This window comes from Miniopterus schreibersii, assembly GCF_964146895.1.
Source record: "Miniopterus schreibersii genome assembly, chromosome: 4".
In the NCBI taxonomy this organism is placed as follows: Eukaryota; Metazoa; Chordata; class Mammalia; order Chiroptera; family Miniopteridae; genus Miniopterus; species Miniopterus schreibersii.
The window spans coordinates 82,663,227-82,683,162 of NC_138105.1; the positions used below are offsets into that span (position 1 = coordinate 82,663,227).

The 19,936-nt window shown below is 49.2% G+C and overlaps 2 protein-coding genes across 2 annotated transcripts in view; one reads left to right on the top strand and one right to left on the bottom strand.

Annotated features, from left to right (window-relative positions):
* The first annotated feature begins 3,755 nt into the window (after window positions 1-3,755).
* On the top strand, window positions 3,756-17,822 carry LOC308555905 (platelet-derived growth factor receptor-like protein). Its single transcript, XM_081134683.1, has 6 exons — window positions 3,756-3,829; window positions 10,086-10,425; window positions 11,270-11,418; window positions 12,883-13,176; window positions 13,662-13,801; window positions 16,962-17,822. Exons 1-6 carry the CDS (start codon window positions 3,772-3,774, stop codon window positions 17,175-17,177), a joined length of 1,197 nt encoding a protein of 398 aa, XP_080990809.1. The 5' UTR covers window positions 3,756-3,771; the 3' UTR covers window positions 17,178-17,822.
* CCDC69 (coiled-coil domain containing 69) overlaps window positions 17,529-19,936 on the bottom strand; it is a 33,439-nt gene continuing 31,031 nt past the window's right edge. The window contains exon 9 of the mRNA XM_081134682.1: window positions 17,529-19,704. Within this exon, the coding sequence (XP_080990808.1) occupies window positions 19,527-19,704 (178 nt within the window). The 3' untranslated portion in view covers window positions 17,529-19,526. The remainder of the gene's footprint in view (window positions 19,705-19,936) is intronic.

The following is a 19,936-nucleotide window of genomic DNA, read 5'->3' on the forward strand; positions in this document are numbered from 1 at the left end:
GAATTCCACATAAAAGATTAATGAATGTTTTTTGAGGCTTCTGATAACAATTCCTAAATTGCTCTCTGTTGAGAGGAAATCTCCCTCACAAGGTAGAAGAGAAACCATTGAACCTTAGCATTATTACATCTGTTTCATAGGTCACAAAACATATTTGCATCCATTACTCCTGGACAGTGGAGGTGGACAGAGCAGGCACTGTAATCCCATCTGAAATACATGGGCTGACTGGCTGGTGGGCCCTCCCTGGGACCCCGGGAGGCCCCATGACTTAACCTGCATAGCATAGCTATTTCGTGCCTGGGCTCAGACTGGAACTCACGTTTCCTGACTCTGTGCTGTCTCTTGGATCCCATAAACAAACACTTCTTTTAGGTTTAACAGCACGTTTAGGTCTTCAGAATGCTTTGCTCCTTGGACGTGAGAGTGTACTATGGACTTTCCAGACAGCTCATCACCCCACAGCAAAGTCAAGCCAAGAGATTACCTTGACCCCTAAGGGGAAAGTTCTAGGAAGGCTGGGGTGACTGTGAAAAGGGTAGGCCTGTAAGCTGCGGTAATTAGAAAAACAACCGAGTAGCACAGTGCTTTAGAGCACGGTCTTTAAAAAGCAAATAAGGGGGCGGGGAAAGCCCTAGGGTCTGTTTCCACCATGTCTCGCTGAATATAACTATTAACTAGTTTTTCCCCTGAGAGTCTGTTTCCTTGGTCACATCACATGGGTAGTATAAAAGTATCTGCCTCACAAGTTTGTTGTTGGAATTCACTGATAAAGTGATACAAATCACTTAGCAGCAATTAGCACAGTGATGCGACAATAAATGTAAGCATTGCTATTATTATTAAGTGAATGGATGGAGTCCTGCGCTACTAGTAATAAGAGGTGAGAGCTAATTCTGGCTGGCTTACATACCCTTGCAGTTTCGTTTTGTTCTTTCTAGACACTGGTGGAGAGAAGGGACAGGAACAGATGATCTCTTAAGAATCCCTTTGTTCTTCTATGAGAAGACACTGAGTCTCTAACAGGCTCAGTTTCCATTGACTGTTGAAGAGTCGGTAAGGGCTTGTTTCAAGATTCTATGAGACTGAGAGTCTATAATTCTGAGTTTCGTTTTCTGGGACTCCAAGATCCCATGACTCACTCGAAATTCTCTCGAAAGATTTCATTTGCAGGAATGAAAGCTCTTCTAAGCCCCGCAGAAGCTTGCCTGACTAGCTCTTACTATTCTTGTGGGTTTCTCCTTAAATAGCACTTCTTCAGAAATTCCTTCCTAATTCTTCCTGCAGTGCTCTGTATCCACCCCTTCCCATGTCTCTGCTGGAATCCTGCTCTTTCCCATCCGAACACGGCCCTAATTGGTAAACAGATATGTGTGTGATTTGGTTAATGCCTGTCTTCGTATCTCCATTGCTTGGTAAAGTAGACTCTCAATAAATATTTGATGAATGATAAATAAGTGAATGCATGAATTCTACAAGTCAAAGATTCCATGAGTGTTTATTCCCAGTCTACTATTCCAGACGCTCCCCACCCCCGACCACCCGAGGATCTCACACCCAGGAAGGGAGTGACCTGTGACCTTTCCAATTCCATGAGATTGCCTGGCCCGTCTGTGCTCCCCCCCTTCTGCTCCCCACCCCTCCATTTTTTGCTTCTTTGAGAGTCCTTGGATTAGAGAGAAGGCTGGGCTGTATCTCTGCTGTTGAAACCAGCCTGGATACCAGTTCGTTCGTTCATTCATTCATTCATTCATTCATTCATTCATTCATTCATTCAGTAAATGCTTGGCTAATGCCCACAAAGTTCCAGGCACTGTGCTAAGGGACTGGGACAAAGGGTGAGCAAAGCAGACCTGGTCCCAGCTTATAAAGCAGACCTGGTCCCAGCTCACACCCTAGAGGGCCAGATATGGACATTCATGACATAATCACAAATATAAACCTTGAGAGTGCTGTGGGATGGAGAACAGGGTGATCTGAGAGCTTACAACAGTACAAGATCTAGACCCACCAAGAGGCATTCCCCAGGGCCTTGAACTGGTCCCCTGTGCCTATTATCTGGGATACTTGGATGCGCTTCTTGTGAAACCTCTCCCTGAGGAACAATCAGCAGGAACTTGGGTTCAAAGTGGTGACAGGCCGTGCTCCCACTACCCTTGAGAGTACTTCACCCATCAGGCTGGAAGCTAAACCATCACCTCTCAGAACACTTCCCCTCCTTACAGGACTCAGTCACTGAAAAGGGAATGTTAAAGTCCTGAGAGGCCAGAGCTCTAGCTGCCCAACAGCCTCCTTGAACAGATGGGGAAACTGAGGCTCAAAGAGATGAAGCTGCTTAAGGTCACACAATTAAGTGGTAAAGTGAGAATAGAACCCCAAGCTCCCCATTCTCTCTTCCCACCCACCCCCACTATCTCCCTCCTGCCAAGAATGACCACTGAGTATAAGTATACAGAGGGAATCCTGGTTCAATCTGAAGCCAGGAGGGGTTCCACCAGCTACAAGCAAAAGATAGAATGCAGACAAAGCTCTGCAGGACAGGAAACGGTTTATGGCTACATGTGGAGGGATTTGCGCTGCGGTGTTTCCTTAGGTCACAAACATACATGAGTGAAAAGACATCTGGTGCCATGTCTGTATTTAATACCATACTTTCACTTAACAAACATCGTCTTCAAGGAAACGCAGCTTCGTGAGCCTGAAAATGCTAGTTCTTGCTCATGGCAGCTTTGTTTCCAACAGCAAAAAACCGGAGACAACCACCTAAATGGAAACAACCTGAAAGTCCTTTGGTAAGTGAATAGATAAACTGTGGTAGAGGCCAGCCATAGAATACTATGTAGCACTTTCAAAAGTATAAAGGTAGGCATCCATAAGGGACCAGGCACATTACTGAGTTAAAAAAAAAAAAAAAAGCAAATTTAAGAAAAATATGTACAGTGTCAAACCATATGAAGCTTCATCTGCAATTTTTTTTTAGAATAAATTTTATTTATAGATTATTAAGTAAAATTATTTTTTAGAAATACCATCCTTTAGTGCAAGGGTTAACAAACTTTTCTGCTGAGGCCCACACGGTAAGTATTTTAGGCTCTGTGGGCCACATGTCACTGTCACAACTGCTCCCTTCTGCTATCATGGTGCAGAAGCAGCCCAGGCAGTGCACATGATTGTGAGTGTGACCATTTTCCAACGTGACTTTATTTATGGACACTGAGATTTGAATTTCCTATAATTTTCATGTGTCACCAATTTGTTTTTAACCATTTAAAAATGTTAAAACCATCCTTAGCTCACAGGCTATGCAAAGCCAGTGGCCAGCAGATGTGGCCCAGGCCTTGCTTTCAGTCCAGTTCAAACTCCACCTCCCTTCTGGCCACACTCACCTATTTTGTCCTCAGATATTCCTGTCTTCCTCCTCCATGACCCTCCCGTGATCTTCAATGGCCCTTCCAGCTGCCTCCCAACTAACTCTGCCTGTCTGGCCTTGGGGACCCTCAACTCCTGGCGGCAGGACTGTTTTTTCCTGAGCAGGGCTCTGAATAGCTCCATTCACCTTGGCAAGGGGGAACCCAGAGAAAGGAATTTTGTTTGAAGTCCTGGAGAAACCAGGGCTCCGGACTTTGATTTGCCTTTGAAATCAGGTCCCATCCCCTCCCATTCCCAGGGGTCCATTGCTCCTACTTCCCCCGCTCAGGCGCGCCAGCCCCAACAGTCTGTCCCCTGCAGCTCCTACGGCCACATCGGCATTGCAGCTCCAGGTCCCTCACTATGGATCCCAGAACCCTCTGCATCTTGTCCTGTTTCCTGCTCATCTGTGTCATTTCAGGTAGGGACCTCTCCTTCCATCTCTGCAAATCATTTTTACTCCCCCAGGATGTCCTGACACCCCCTCTCCCCCCAGCCCCAGTCTCCTTTCCCGGGACTGTGCCCTGTTGACCACATAGGGAAGGGGAATGAGCGCTGGAACCCTGGTGTCGGGAGCTAAGCTCTGAGCTCAGCTCCTCCATTCAGTGTCTTTGCTACCTTGGCTGGGTCCTGTCACCTCTGGGAGCTCAGCTTCTTCACCTCTCCAGTGAAGGTGGGCTGTGTGATCTTCCAGAGCCAACAGGCCTCTCTGATCAGAGGCTCTCAGTTTAAGTCTATTAATGACATAGACTCATGGGTGGTTCAAAGTACGTGGAGCTCTGAAATCTGACAGAACAAATCCTGGCTTTTCGAGGCTCACTGGTAAGATTTAATAAAACAGTCTCTAAGACTCGGTTTATTCAGGAGTAAAGTGGGGATAACAGTAATCTTAAAATTATAGAGTGGTTTTGAGGACTGAATGACATAATGTATATAAACGTTTGGCCTGGAGCCTCACGCGTAAATACTCAACAAGTGGTAGCAATATTATTTTAATTGTAAAGACCCTGATTAAAGCGGACCATACCAAGATTATATAATTCTAAAAGTTAGAGTGTTTATTTCTAGGTTCTTTGACTCTAAGAGTCTATCATTTTGCTCACAAATAGCAGCAGTTTGAGGGCTCCATCAGGGGCACAGGCGGAAAGATTTCTAGCCCAGAACCTAATAGAAGACAGATCCTTAGGGGGAGGCTGAGGCCCCAGGGAGACTTTTCCTCCATCTCTCCACTTCCAGCCATCCCAGGAAGAGGTTGGGACTGGAATAATCTCAGCAAGAGAATAACTGGGCTTGGCACAGGATTTGGAGAGATGGTGTCATCCCAGACTCCCTCATCCAGATGCTGTCTGGCCCTTGGCGATGTTCCCATATGGTGCTATCAGATGTTATTTAGGGAGCTTCAGATGGGAGGGAGGGGGCAGTCATCTTCCTCGTAAGCAAGTAGCAGTTCAGCAAAAGCTGATGGTTGAAATGGGGGGTTATCTGAAAGAGAAGGAGTTGGGGGTGGGGATTCTAGAGTGATGTGATCTCAGACATTTAGCACATGGGCATTGAGAAGGATCCTTGAGAGTCATCTAGCCCAGGGATTTAAAAACTATGCTCTAAGGAAGCAATTCTGTTGTTCTGTTGCCTGCCTTGGGGTGGGAGTGAGAGGGAAGATAGTGAGTGAAAAGCTGGATTGGGGTTTCCAACCCCCACCCCCTTCAACCAGAACGACCCTATTATTATTTTTTATCTTTGGCCTTTTAATATTTCAAGAGAGGGTTCTGCTATCTAGACTTTATCTATTGATTGGTTTGCTTTTAAACTTGAAAAGTTCTGGTTTAGTCCAACCTCTTTGTTTTATGAGTCCTAGACACAGCAGCATGAATATACAACGTGCTAGCATCAGACAGGATGTGTTGGGCAAACCACATGACACTCAGTTTCCTCATCTGTAAAATGGGGATGTCCGTGAAAGCTTTCTGATAGGGCTCTGTGAGTGTTAGATAATGCGTGGAGAGCGCTCTGCACAGCGCCCCCTAGGGGCCTAAGAATTTTTAGTTACGATCATTATCATCATCATCATCAGGTCCTGAAATGAAACTTGATGTCTTCCCTCAGTTTGCCTAAGTGACTATTGGCTTGGCAAACCCAGAGGCTCCAAAGCTGCAGACATCCCGTGGTGGCTCCCAGAGAGCCCTGCCCACGTGCTCCTGGGCACAGCCCGCAGCCTGGGAAGTGGGGCCTCTGCTAGTGCAGATGTGTTTGCAGCCGCCCTGTAATCAGGGCTTGCGGTGGCCCTGTCAGATCCGGCAGGACAGCCCCAGCTCCGGGCGCCACTCTACCCCAGCCCTCAGTCAGATCGCAACTCCAGACCAAATAGGTCTCCAGACCTAGAATCCGGAGACTTCCTTCCTCCCGCCTGCTGCTCTCACAGTGGCCTCTCAATGATGGGCAATCAAAAAACCAGCAGGACCCTGGCCAGGTGGCTCACTGCTTGGCATGTTATCCCGTACACCAAACAAAAAAAAGGTTTCGGGATCAGTCCCTGGTTGGGGCATGTACAGGAGACAACCGATCAATGTTTCTCACTCTCTCTCTCCCTCCCCCTTCCTCTCTCTCTAAAATCAATAAAGGCCTGGCAGGGTGTGGCCCAGCGGTTGAGCGTCGACCTAGGGTCCAGGTGATCAGGGTTTCGGGCTAGGCAGCTGATCAATGACTCTCTCATCATTGATGTTTCTCTCTCTCTCTCTCTCCTCTCCTTTCCTCTCTCTAAAATCAATAAAGATATATTTTTAAAAAATCATAAAATCAATAAAAACATATCTTCTGTGAGGATTAAAAAAAAAAAAAAAAGAACCAGCAGGCACTCCTGGCCCCTCTCTTATCCTGCCCTCTGACTGGCTTGTGTGCTTCATGGAAGGCCTCTATCTATGGATGTCTGGCTATTAAAACATTAGCTTTATATTTGGATTTTTAAAAATATACCATTTGTGGCAGGCAGAATAACATGCTTCCAAGGATGTCCACATCCTAATCCCCAGAACCTCACATGGCAAAGTTAAGGCTGCGGGTGGAATTCAAGTTGCTAATCAGCTGACCTTAGAATAGGAAGGACCGTTTGCCCAGTGTGATCACGATCATCCCTGAAAGCAGAAGAGGGAGTCAGACCAGAGAGCCAGAGAGACGCTGCGTGAGGAAGACTTGGGCCAGCATTGCTGGCTTTGCAGGTGGAGCAACGGGGCCCTGGCCAAGGAATGTGGGCAGCCTCTACAGGCAGGAAAAGTGGAGGAAACAGATTTCCCAAGAGCCTCCAGAAGGAATACAGCCCTTGATTTTAGCCCCTTGAGACCCATGTCAGACTTCTGACCCCCAGAACTGTAAGATAATAAATGTGTGTTGTTTTAAGTCACTTAATTTGTGACAATTTGTTATAGCAACAGAAATGAATACACTATTCATGATGACTATTTATTGAGCTACTATCTGCCAGGCACTATAAGTGCTTACGTATATTCTCACTTAATATACGTAATACAGGCATACCTCGGAGCTATTGCACATTCGGTTCCAGACCACCGTAAATAAAGAGGGTATTGCAGTAAAGAGAGGTGTAATCTTTTTGCTGGTGGAGGGTTTTGCCTTCAGTTTGTAAAAAATGCAACATCTGAGAAGCACCATAAAGTGAAGCGCCATAAACGAGGTATACCTGCAGTTGTGCCAGGCAGGAGTTCTTGTTCTCATTTTCTAAATGAGGAAAATGTGGCTCAGGGGACTCAAGTGACTTGGCCAAGGTCACACAGCGAGTTTGTAGCAGAGCAAACAAGGAAAGCCCAGCACCACTGGCTCTGAAGTCCATGCTCCATCAGCTGGTCCAGGCTCACCATCCCTTCTCTGGAGTGGCCTAGATACCGCCTCAAAGCATCTTCGTTTTTCGATGCCAGACTTCAGTGTTCTAGGTCACCTCATTAATATGTCAAGCCCAGCTGTTCTCTCTGAGGCTTAGTTTCTCACCCTGTAAAAGGGAGTAATATCTGCTCACTGGGTGGCCCTTCGGGGGCTACGGCAAAGGTTAAACCAGAATGTGTGTGTGTGTGTGCGCACGTGCACATACGTATGTGCATGTGCATGTGTGTGTGTGTGGGGGGGATTCTCTGTGAACTGTTAAATTCTCTTTCCATGTAAGGAATTCAAAATAAACCTCCCCCAAACCACCAAAACTTCTTAAAATCATTGAAACACCCTTTCCCTCCAAGGCCAGGCATGGCCCCAGGATAGATGTCCCCATTAGGGACACCAGGGAGACCGTCTACATTGTTGTGAAATAATAGAAAAAATATATTTTTGTCTCTGCTCCTGGTTCCTGGCGCAGAGCTCCTAAAACCCTTGTAATTTCCTCAGTGATAAGAGCACTAGGAGCATCTTTTGTTGTAATATTTGGTCTTTGACCTACCTCGATTCTTGACACAGAGCTCCTGAATCACTTGGAATTTTCCAGGTGATAGGAGGGTCTTTTGTTCTAATGAGGTGACCCTTGGTGGGCTCCCGGATAGCTTCAGGATGGAGCAGGTCACCAGAAAGACCAAAGAAGCTTGGCCCTTTCAGCCCCGCCCCCATCCTGTGGGAAACAGAGAGGGGCTGGGGATTGAGTTAATGATGGGCTGTGCCTGTGTGAGGAAGCCTCCAGAAATGTCCCAGGAGTATGGGGTTGTGAGAACTGGGTTGCTGAGCGCTTGGAGGGGCTGGGAGAGAGTACACCTGGAGAGGGCACGGAAGCCCTGTGCTCCTTCCCACTTACCTGGCCCTGTGTCTCTCTTCCATTTGGATGGTCATATGCATCCTTTATCATTTCTTTTTATAATAAACTGGCAAATGTTTCCCTGAGTCCTATGAACCATTCTAGCAATCAAATCTCAGGAGGCGGGTGTGGGCTCCCCGATTTACAGCCTGTTGGTCAGAAGCACAGGTGACCTGAGGCTGGCCCTGAAGTGGGAGGGGAGGGGCAGTCTTGTGGGTCTGAGCCTGTAACCTGCGGGGTCTGACGCTCTCTCTGCATAGATGTGTCCGAATTGATTTAAGCTGTAGGACATCCAGTGTGTCGCAGAGAATTGCTCGGTATAGAATAAAAGGACCCCACCCATTTGGTGTCTGAAGTCCTGAGTGGGGTTGTAGTGGGAGCAAAGGAGACACCCAGGGCGAATGGAGTTTGTTCTTAACAATTGTGAAAACCGGAGGACTCAGGTGTGAAAGTGGGGGTTTGGTCCTTTCTTTTGTTGTTTTTTCACGTGTGTATGTTTTTTTCCTATTAGGTGCCTGCCTGTGTAAATGATGGTGTGGTCAGGGACCATAAAAAAGGACAGTTGCTAAACTCCACTGGGACCTTTTCTATTCCTGCTGCCCACACACTCTTCTAGGCCCCTTGCTTAATTGTTCCCTGCCACCCCTGCCAATGACGGGGTGGCCCAAGGCTTTTGTAACATCGTGGTTTAAGCTGTATCTAATCAGGGGTAAAAAGGCTAGTTATTTGGGAGCTACACTGACGGTCTGGATGTGATCTGATCAGGGCCCCACTGTTAGCAGTGAGACAGAGAGAAAAGGGTGCATCTGGGAACTACTAGGAAGGAAAAGAAAGAGCCTTGGGTCTTGGTGCAAACTGCACAACCTTCTCTGTCCGAAGAGAAGATTTGGGGGTGGGGTGATCAGCAGGCACATGGAATGATTTCATTTCCTCTTCCGTGGGGAAGAAAAATTAGATCTGGTAAAAGTCGAGGATCGTGGGCCAACATCTGCAAGCTACTGGGATAAGCTACTGGTGGAATCACCATGGGCTCTGGAGTCAGGCTGACCTGGGTTTGAGTTCAAGGTCTCCTACTCCTTAGCACTGGACCTTCGGAAAGTTAACCTCTATGAGCCTCAAGTTCCTCATCTGTGAAATCAGAGTTATGTGTACTTTGCGGTCATCATTAAGAAGATGAAATAAGAAAATGTGTATAAATGGGCTAGTACTGTTCCAGAAACACTGTAGACTCTCCCAACGGTAGCTATTGGTATTATTAGATACTGAGCTCCCCATCACTAGACATATCTAAGTGCAGGTTAAGCGATCTCTTTTGGAGCATGCTTTAGAAGGTGTTAAAATATCGTTGGCAAGTTGGAAAAGAAAATGTGTTAAGTTCCCTGGCATAGCCCACAAGCAGTTGCACTTTGGCTAAGTGTAAAAAACCCAAATACCCAACAATGAAAAAATAAATCATGATACATCCGAACCATGAAATCCCATGCAAGTCATAAAAAAATGTTGGTGTACATGTGTTTGACATGGAATGCTAATCAAAACCTATTACTAAGTGAAAATTCACATTAGAGATATGTATTGTATTGTTCCATTTTATTTTTTAACAAAATAGTTATTTAAAATATCTGCATTAAAATAGCCTGGGGGAAATGTGCTTCAAATATTCATGGTGGTTCTCTCTGGATGGTAAGTTTGGGAGCAAATTTAATTTTTTTCCTTGGTTTGTCTGTGTTTTATTTTATTTTTTTCCTAAAGAGTGGCAATGACTTGTAGTAGTAATAAGTATAAAAGGTCTTAACAGAACTCTGGGATTCTGTCAACTGCTGGGGTGAAGAAAGGACAGAACTGGAGGCGAATGGTGAGGGCTGGTGACCCCAGGCCCATCCTGTCTTCCCTGCAGCTGAAATCCAGGAGCGTGGCAGAGCTCCAAAGGCTCAGAAGAAGGCTGTCAAAGCAGCCAGCCCTGGTGAGATGAAGCCCTCAGGGGCCCCAGGCAGGAGAAAACCCAAATCAGACCGGAGACAGAAGTCCCTGCAGATGAAGACTCCTGTGGAGGCTGCAGCTCCCAGCCCCCAGGCCCCCTCCATCCTGACCCAGGTGCTAGGGAGGGGCCACTTCCAGAAGGTGGGGGACTCTCTGAGCCTGCGGGCTGGGGAGCCCCTGGAGCTGCGCTGCCTGGGAAAGGTGGTCCACTGGAGGGTGCCTGTGTACCTGGAAGAGGAGGGTGAGGGACGCCTCAGGTATGGGGTGAGGAACTCCCGAGGCAGCCTGCATGGGCCCAGGGTGGGTCAGAGGGTGTTGGGCAGCGGTTTATTAGCACTCCAACAGTTTCCATAGGGATTAAAATGGCCCAGGACCCACACTGGGCATCCTATTATGTACAACTGCAGGCATCTGAAAGAAACAGTAAGGTGGGCTCACAAGACCCATCAGATGCATAGTGACTTCACAGAATGGGAGACAGGGCTTCCCACAATCCTGGGAAGTCAGTTCTGGGGGCAGCAAATAGTGCCCATAGGGAGAAAGGTGGCAATGGTAAGGCAAAAGAGGCCGGCTGTCCAGCTGGAGGCCACCCTTCTGTCAGGGGCACCGCTGTAGGGAAGCCGGAAAGAAAGGCAAAGTGGGGCCCACCAGCAGTGCCCACCCAAGCCCAAAAGAAGGCAGGCAGAGGCTGGGATACAAAACTGGGCTCGGGTTTGTCTATTTTCTCCCAATTTAGTCTTAAAATGAGATTTCCTGGAACTCTGCCTCCTTTGGCAGGTAGAGGTGCCTAGAGGGCAATTGCTGACCCGAACAGAGAGACACAGGAAGGAGCCAAGGAGCACAGAGGACTCTGGGGGATCCCACTCGCAATGGGTGGGCATGGTCAACGCGGGGCAGATGGGCCAGTCAGAAGTTGCGTGTGGGATAGGCCAGCCGATCAGAAACTGTGGGTGGGGCCCAAACAAACCCTGCCAGCTCTGCTGGGGAAGGGGAGCTGGGTGGCTGGGGTGATGAAAGTTGGGGAGGACTGTCAACCAACCAGGCGCTGCCCCCAGGTGTCTCAGGCACACCCACCTCCTGCCCCCACCGAATGTCTTTCAGAATCAAGCACTTCAGCCAGCACAGCCGGCTACAGCTGGTGAACTCCACGGGCGCCGACACCGGGGAGTACAGCTGCTGGGCCCGCGACTGCCGGGCCGCCTGCACCGAAGGCCGGGACCGCCAGGGAAGGGCCTTCATCTTCTTCACAGGTGCCCTGGAGGCCGCGTCTCCAAGGCCTCGATCAGAGAAAACCCTGCAGACATAACTGTCTTAAGTTTTTCCCCTTCGCCCCACCTGTAAAATGAGGGACTTGTGCCCCGAGTGGTCTCCAAGATCCTTCTTGTGACATTCTGGGACTGGATGGCTAATTCCGTGGAGATGTGAGGAGCCCAACTTTGTTCCACTGAGGAAACAGATGGCTCTTTTAGAATCGGCTGGTCTCCCTTACTCAAATCCAACCATAACAGTAATGATCACCCAATCTAGAGGCCCTTGACCCCTGACTCAGTGTCACCTGGAAACCTCTTAAAAACACAGGTTTCTGGGCCCCATGCCCATTAAGTCTGGAGGAAGTCTGGAACCCTGGAATGCCAAGTCCTACAGGGAAGTCCTGTCTTTGGGAAGATTTGGGAACCAGCAGTCTGGTTGCCCACCAGCATCACCTGTGGAGACTTAAAGCTACTGATTCTCTCCCCTGCCCCCAGCAAGGTTCTGATTTACTTGGTCTGGGGGTGATGCCCAGGAATTGGTTATTTTAAAACCACTCAGGTGATTCTAATGCTCAGCCAAAGTTAACCATTGCGTTTGTCCAACCTTAGAGTGGTTTCATCCAATGCAGAAGCCACTAAACCGATGGGGCTATTTAAATCTTAATTAATGAAATGAAATAAGTTTAAAATTCAGTTTCTCAGTTGCACTACCTGCATTTGTAAATGCCTGATAGCCGCACGTGGCTAGTGGTTACATATTAACACAGATACAGAACATTTCCATCATGCCAGAAGGTTCTATTGGACAGCACTGCTCTAGAAAACTGGTCCGCAGATAATTTCTACTCACCGCACCACTGTGCACCCAAGAATCTGACCTGAGGCTGTGTTGCTGAAAGTACCTTGAGAGAGTTTGATGAATGTGTGCCTCCCACAGGCCTGGTGCCTCATATCCAGTATCCCACTTGCTTCTAATCAGCTCTGCAAAGTAGGCCAGAATGGGATAATCGCTCCTACCTGACATATAAGAACCAAGGCTCAGAGGAAGAAAGTGATTTGCTTAAGATCCCACAGCTAGTGGGTGACAGGATTGGGAATCAAACCAGAAACCTCAACTTCAAGTTCAGTACTTCCTATAATACTTTTCACATTGAAGGACCATTCGAGGCCAAGCCATCTGAACCCCCTCATGGTACAAATGAAGACACCAAAGACCAGAGAGGGAAAGAGATTTGTTTAAGATGCACAGCAAGCTAATGACAAAAGCTGGCACTAGCAGGCTGGTCTTCAACCCCCAGTTCAGAACCCCTTACCAGAGAGGAAAGAACATGGAGACAGAGAAGGGCAGGGAAAGTGGGATTTCAAGTCCCCACAAGGGACTTCATGCTCACGAGTGGCGGTAGAGAAGCAGGAAACAATAAATCTGTCCCAAGCTCATTCTTCTCTCTCCTTTCTTCCTTCCAGACCCAGAAGAGCTCTTTGTGCCCACAGAGAATTATTATGAGGTGGTACAGTTACGCAGTCATCAACCAGCCCTGCTTCCCTGCCAGGTGACCAACCCCCTGGCCCAGGTGACGCTGCATCGAGAGTTCCCCCCAGAGGAGGTTCCAGTGGATGGGACGGACATCTCCTTTGATGTAAAGAAGGGCTTCACTATCCACCGGCCCCGAGCTTCCTTGGCTGGCTCCCTCTTCTGCTTGGCCAGCCTAGGAGGCTTGAGACAAATCTCTACCAAGTACATGCTGATCTACATCAACTGTGCGTGAGCCTAGGGCTCTGGGTGGGCAGGGCAGGGCAGGGCAGGAGATGGGGAGGGATGCCTCCTTTGGGAACCTCAGGTTTGGAATCTGTGGATTATGGAGATCTAAACCACCAACGACCTTTTAACAACATGCCTTGTATTCAACCGTCTTGTCCAGGAACAGCCAGCCAATCCGCTGTTGAGCCAGGCTGCATCAGTTCAGCCTTTCTGTTCACCCACTTATTCTTACTCGAGCCACATTGTTCCACTCATCCACCCTCCCTCAACTCAATCATTCCATTCACCCATCCTCCATCAGGTCACCTGTTCCGTCATCTACCCATCCTCTGTTCATTCGTTATATCCGCTCACACATCCTCTATCAACTCAACCGCCTCAACCGCTCATCCTCTCTGAATTTAACCACTTCGCCCATTCCATTCAATCATTAAATCAGTTCAACATGTTTGTCCCCATTTCCCCCCTGTCTTCTCCATGGCAGACCCATCTTCGTCCCCCAAACCCACCATCCAAGCTTCAGCAACATCTGCCCTACTGGGAGAGAACTTCAATGTGACCTGCACAGTTCTGAGCGAGCCCGAGATTGTTGTGGACTTCAGCTGGGAGTATCCGGGGCAGAAGGTAAGCAGAGGGTAAGAGGAGGCTGAGAGTGTGCATGTCTGTGGCGCCGGAGTGTGGGAGTGAAGGATTCGGGCGAGGGCCAGGGGTGGTCACAGCACAGTGGAGCCACTGCTTGACTGGGAATCTGACGTACAGGGATTCCAGTCCCAACTCTGACGCGACTTCTCTGAGTGACCTCGGGCAAGTCATTTCCCTCTTCTGGGCCTCAGTTTCCTCATTTGTCAGATAGAGCTACTTCACGGGTTCTTGTATAAAAATGTACGATGTGTTCCTTTGTTGATTTATCCAGTGATAATTATTGAGCACCCACCACGTCCCAGATGCTGTACAAGGTACTGCGACTATGATGACGACTCAGTGAGAGACATGGCTTCTGCTCTCTGTGAGCTCACAGTCTAAACGGGGAGGGGAAGTGAACAAACATGATCTCTGGGGCATATGAGCTGCATCAAGGTTAACATAGGGAAGTGGTCAGGTGTACTTAAGATAGAGCGGTTAGGACGTCTTCTCTGAGGTGACGAGACGAGACCAAACTGGCCCAAATCACACAAAAATGGGGCCTGAGCTGCGTCTTGCTTCTGCCTGTTAGTCACCTTACTCCAAGTTTTGTATACGTTTGTGTTTTTGTTTCTGGTAGAAGAGCTTCCTTCAACATTTCTTATAATGTAGAGCTTGTGGTAATAAGGTCTCTCAGCTGTTGTTTGCCTGGGAAAGCCTCTGCTTTCCCTTCACGTCTAAAGATTAACTTTGCTGGGTAAAATCCTTGACTGATGGTTCTCTTCCAATATTTCCTTCCATTCTCTCCTGCCTTGTAATTCTTCTATTGAGAAACCGGGTGATAATCTAATGGGGTGTCCGTTGTCTTTTGTTCCCTGGCTGCCTTGAGAATTCCTTTTTATCTTTGATTTTTTTTGGTCAGTTTGAATACAATGAGTCTTGGAGCAGGTCTTTTTGTGTGCCATAATTATGTGTTCTATTAGCTCCCTCAATTGTAGACCCCAGTTCTTTCCATAGACTTGGGAAGTGCTCACCAATTAGGTCACTGAGTAGGCTTTCTGTTCCCTTCTCACTCCCTCCTCCTTCTGGCACACTTACTATCCTTAGGTTGCTCTTTCTAACGTAGTTGGATAGTTCTTGTAGAGACCTTTCATTTTTAAAAACTTAGTTCTCTCTCTTCTTCCTCCTGGGTTATTCCTAGATTTCTATCTTCAAGCTCACTAATTCTCTCTTCCATCTGATCTGCTCTACTTCCAATGCTCTCTAATACTTTCCTCATTTATTGAGTGCTTCAGCTCCGGAATTTGGTTCTTTTTTTGTAGTTTCAATCTCTTTGGTAAAATACTCCTTTTTGTTCATTAATTTTTCTTGCATAATGTTGAGTTTCTTCATAACTACAATCTCGAATTCTCCGTCAGTTAAGTCCCAGTCTTCCATGACTGTATTTTCTGGAGACTATTTTCTTTCTGTGCTCCCAAGTTACCTTGGCTGTTCATGGTGTTTAATGGATTGTGTCTCTGCCTGTATAGTGGAGGCAATGAACCCTTTTGTTGCTTAGATACTGTTCTGCTCGCAATAATTCAGCACTTTGCTAGGTAGGGTACTGTCTTTCATATTCCAGTAGGTGGTGGTATAGCACAGGTTTTTGTGTTCTTTTACTTGTACCATTAGCACCCCTAGGCTAGTGGTGGAATAGGGTCACTTAGATTGAGGAAAATGCCGCATACACACTGGGATGGTGGGTGTCCCATTTGTGACCAGCCCGCCTCAGTTTCAGCATGACCATTGTGGTGGGTGAACGTGGTGGGTGGTGAAGAATGGGTTTTGTGAGCTCCTAGAGCTACCTTTTTTCACTAGTGGCCACTGAACCTGCTGTGTTTTTGGAGGCAATCTCACTGCATCTACCTGGGTAGGGCATGGGGCGAGGGGGCAAGTTTATGATCTCAGATCTCTGCCCCCTGCCAGGAATGGCTGTGGGCGGCACTGCTGTGTTATTTGGGGCATCTCAGCTTTCTTTACCAGGCTCTGTTGGGACGGGTGGGGAAAGGAGAAAAGTTTGCAAACTCACTACTTTGCCTCCCAACTAACGATGGATGGTGGCACTGCTGTGCTGTTTAAAGCTTCCCAGCTACCTCTGCCCAGCTCTGCTACAATGGGGAGAAGGGAAGCGAGATGCCTTTTCCCAGAGGAAAACTGCTTCTGCCCTTTACACTCCAGGCCCTAGTGTGAGGGCTGCAGCTAGACTTTTCCACTACTTTGCTTGCTGGAATCGCAGTGGGCACCGAACTGCATCTGTTGCCACCGTCCCTGTCCTTCTCTGTCCTACTTCCCCTACTCATTCCAATACACCCATCTTCAGATGTCCCGATGCATGGATCTTTCAGGTGTGTTTGTGTGTTGAGCTATGGATGCTCTGAATTATACATGTCCAACTTGTTGTAAATTTAAGGGGTGAAACAAAGGAGTCTTGTCACTCGGACATGAGCTTTGGAGGGAGGGCTGCACCCAGAAAAAATGTGACGGGGAGCCCCGCTTTAGGACATAGAAATAGTGTGTGTGGGGTGCCATTCTCTCACTTGTCAAAAGTGGAAGCTGAGACCCAACAAGGGAAAAAGAACATGCAGATGGTTAGGAGACCATGTTTTCACTATGCCAGTATCTCCCCAAACATGTTCCTCCCCCCAAAAAAAGTGTTCTTAGGAAAACACTGCCTTTTATAACCACCACTCGCCTTGGAGACTCAAAACTCACCAGCACATGTGACAGACTCAGTGGTCTGAGTTTCCCCAATTTAACTCTGCTTAACTGTGTTTCCCGGTGAATTTTGATAATGGGTCCCCCACTTCCTCCCTTTGGGGAGGGAGTAACCATTGACATCCGCACAGAACCAGAGTGCCACAAACCCATCCAGGGAGGTGCTGCTCCGGCCTGTTACCTACAGCTTCTCCGTGAGTGGGGAGGGGACCCCAGCTGCTCTCCAGGGACTTGAGAAGCTTTGCATTTTCCACAAAGAACCTGGCTTTTCAGGGGCTCTGACACTGAGCTGTGATCTTGGGCAAGTCACTTCCCCTTTCCCTGAGGGATGCCTCTTATCTGAGTGCTGGGGCCTGAGTCAGAGATGGAACTGGGGAAGCTGACAGATACTTATGTGTTCTACCTACAGATGGGCCGACCCCCCTACGTCAGCAAGTGGACCGATGTGGTACGCAAGGAGGGCCAGGTACAGCAGGAGGCAGGGAGTACCCTGTATGTGGAAGAGGCCCGGGCTGGGGACGCTGGCATCTACACCTGCCGGGCCACCAACCTTCAGGGCACTGGGACTGCCACCACTCACGTCCATGTGACCCGAAGCCCTCGTGTCTCCCCTGCCCCTTCCTAGCTCCTTCCCTGATACAGGCATCTGGGTGTGGAGCAGTGGGCAGAAGCAGGAATAGGTAATTGTGTGTACTTTGGTGTTTTTTATGCCAAGGAGGTGCCCCCATAGGGGAGAAAGAACCTTAGCCTTCACCCCTTACAGTCTCCCTTCTCTACTTTTACCCCTCACTTCACACTTATCGCCTTACTCCAAGCCCAGGTCTGAGGCTGGGCAAAGCTAGGGCCATTGGGCACCAGCACCCAAGGAGGGAGCCCAGAACCTGCTGAGTCGCCCAGGCCCCAGATGCCTTCCCCTAGCAGAGGTCGTCATGAGGACACCCCTCCTCCCTCTCCCAGAAAAACACAGAGGCCAAGGGAATACTATTGTGCTTCTATTTGGTTTCCATAGCTTGTCTGGCCCAGGGTGAGGCTATGACCACAGTTCATCTCCTCCATGTACCAAAGGCTACACAGAGAAACCCTGCTCCCCACACCTGGCCCCCTTTCCAGCCCAGCCTCTCCCACTGAAACAAGGCTTTCTAAAGGGCATCTTACAGCGTTAAGTGCTCTGAAACTTAGTCAAAGGAGTTTAGGAAATGCTGAATACTTCACTTCTTTCTTGGGACTTTGCAATGTATATTAGCATATTAAAGGTTCTGAGAAGTCCTGCAGTTTGCAGATCTGCTTAATCTGATTGAACTAGAGTTTCTCAAATTACTTGGCCACCAATTCTTTTCTTGGTTGTGCCTATTAATGTCCAATGAACTAGTGTATCCCAGACAGCCTTTGGGGAAAGTTACATGAAGAAGTACATGTGTAATTCACTCCAGAGCTACCCCAAGGCTCCTGGATGACCTGTCTGCCCATCACCAGACTCCCCTGGCCCTGCTGAACTCCCAGAACTAGAAATGAATGAAGGAGGTAGTCTGGGATGACAGAGAATGCAGAGGGCAGTCTGGGACAATGGAGGAAACTGTAGTTCTAATGGACTAACTTTTCCTATGTGCTGGCCCAGGCCAGGGACTGGAGCTGGGGACCTCAGGCAAGGCCGTCCGGCTCCTGTGATCTCAGTCTGCTTTGATGCTGAAGAGGGGTAGGAACCTGTTTCAAGGATCTTATGCAGATCAGAGGAGGGAGGTGTGTCTGAAAGCATTTATTAAAATGCTCTATGCAAGGAAGGTTATTAGTACAGCCTCCAGCTGACTGGAAGCTTCCTGAGAACAATCTGAAATCCCCAGATGTCAGGCTGGGCAGGCCTGCAGGGGTGAGTTACTCCGGCCACCCCTTGGCACTGGTGGGAAGGGGAGGGCCAGGTTCTAGGGGCCTGAGACCAGCGGTGGTGGGAGTTAAGGTGCGAGCAGGAGTAAAAGAGAGACCTGAGTGGGTGGGGGCCTGAGAGAGGAAGGAGGAGACAGACTGTCACAGATCTGATATCCCCAGAGCCTGGGGAGAAAGAAAAAGCACAAGATGAGACCTGGATGACAGAGGAGGTCCCAGTCCTGGCTTTGTGAGTCCCACTCCCCACCTACGTTTCCTCATCTGGACACAGGTGAGGTTCCAGCTTTGGTGGTGGAGTGTACTCAGACGCACCAGGTGGCCCCTGTGCCCACGCGGCACTGAGGCTGAGGGACCCGGAGGGCTAAGGAGTGAGCTTTGCCTGGTCAGGGAGGAGGAGCTCTGGCCATAACCCCTGGGTTGACCAGACCCTGGGACCACCAAGCAGTGGCATGTCCGATGTCCTGCCCAGACCCTGCCGTGGCTGGGTTGGTCCCTGGCACTGCCAGCCCCAAGGGCCTCCAGTGACACCCTCCCAGATGCTCACCCTTCCCATCGAGTCTTAGGGTTTGGGCCACTTCCTCCCCCATCCCGCAGTTCGGAGCCTGACCTTCCGACAGTCCTAGAATGGGAACTGTAGTGATATGGGAGTCATTTGTTCAGTTCCCCCAATCGTTTTAGAGGAGCGGTAAACTGAGGCTGAGAGAAGGCCAGGGCAGACGCAGGGACATCTAGGGGTATGTGGATGAGCTGGCAGCAAAGCTGACAAGTTAGGACCAGGAGGGTGTGTCCTCTGACCAATGGTCAAAGCGGCACAGGCTCCCCTGGGAAAGCCTCACAGCTCCCTGAATGGGGGGGGGGACCCCTCTTGCTTGTTCCTGGGCCAGCTCGAAACAAGGCTCCTGGGGCCTCCAAAGCCCCACTGGTGACTCTACATGGCCCAAGCCCCCGGGGCTCACTGGGCACACACCCCGGCTCCCATTTCACTCCTGTCGTCGTCCCCTCCTGGGAACAGAACTCGAGGCCCCTGCTGTCGTCTCTGGAAGGTCCTGGAGAGGGAGCTGTGACCACAGGCGTCATGGTTGCCCAGGGCCTGAGCCTATGTGGCCAGGAAGGAGACCTCAGTGGGGGTGACTGAGGCCAGGGGGAAGGCGGGCGCAGCGTCAGCCCCAAGGACCCGGTACAGCAGCTCCTCCCTCTCCTGCTGGAGCTGTCGCCTTAACTGTGACTCCTTCTCCAGGGCCTCGTGGGCGAGACGCAGGTCCTCCGAGAGCTGCCTGTGGATGCAGACAGAGGCCAGGGTTGCCTCTCAGGGTCTCCAGTGACTGCAGAGCCCAACCCATTCCTCTAGGACGCCTTCCTTAGATGGGTCACCAGCCTGCTCCAGGGTCCCCACCCGATTCATGCGCGCACATTCATTCATTCATTCAGCCTCTTGAGCTGTAAGTTTCCTGTTTCCTCTTTCCCCGATCGGGCTTTCCCCTGAAGCCCACTCAGCCAGGATGGGGA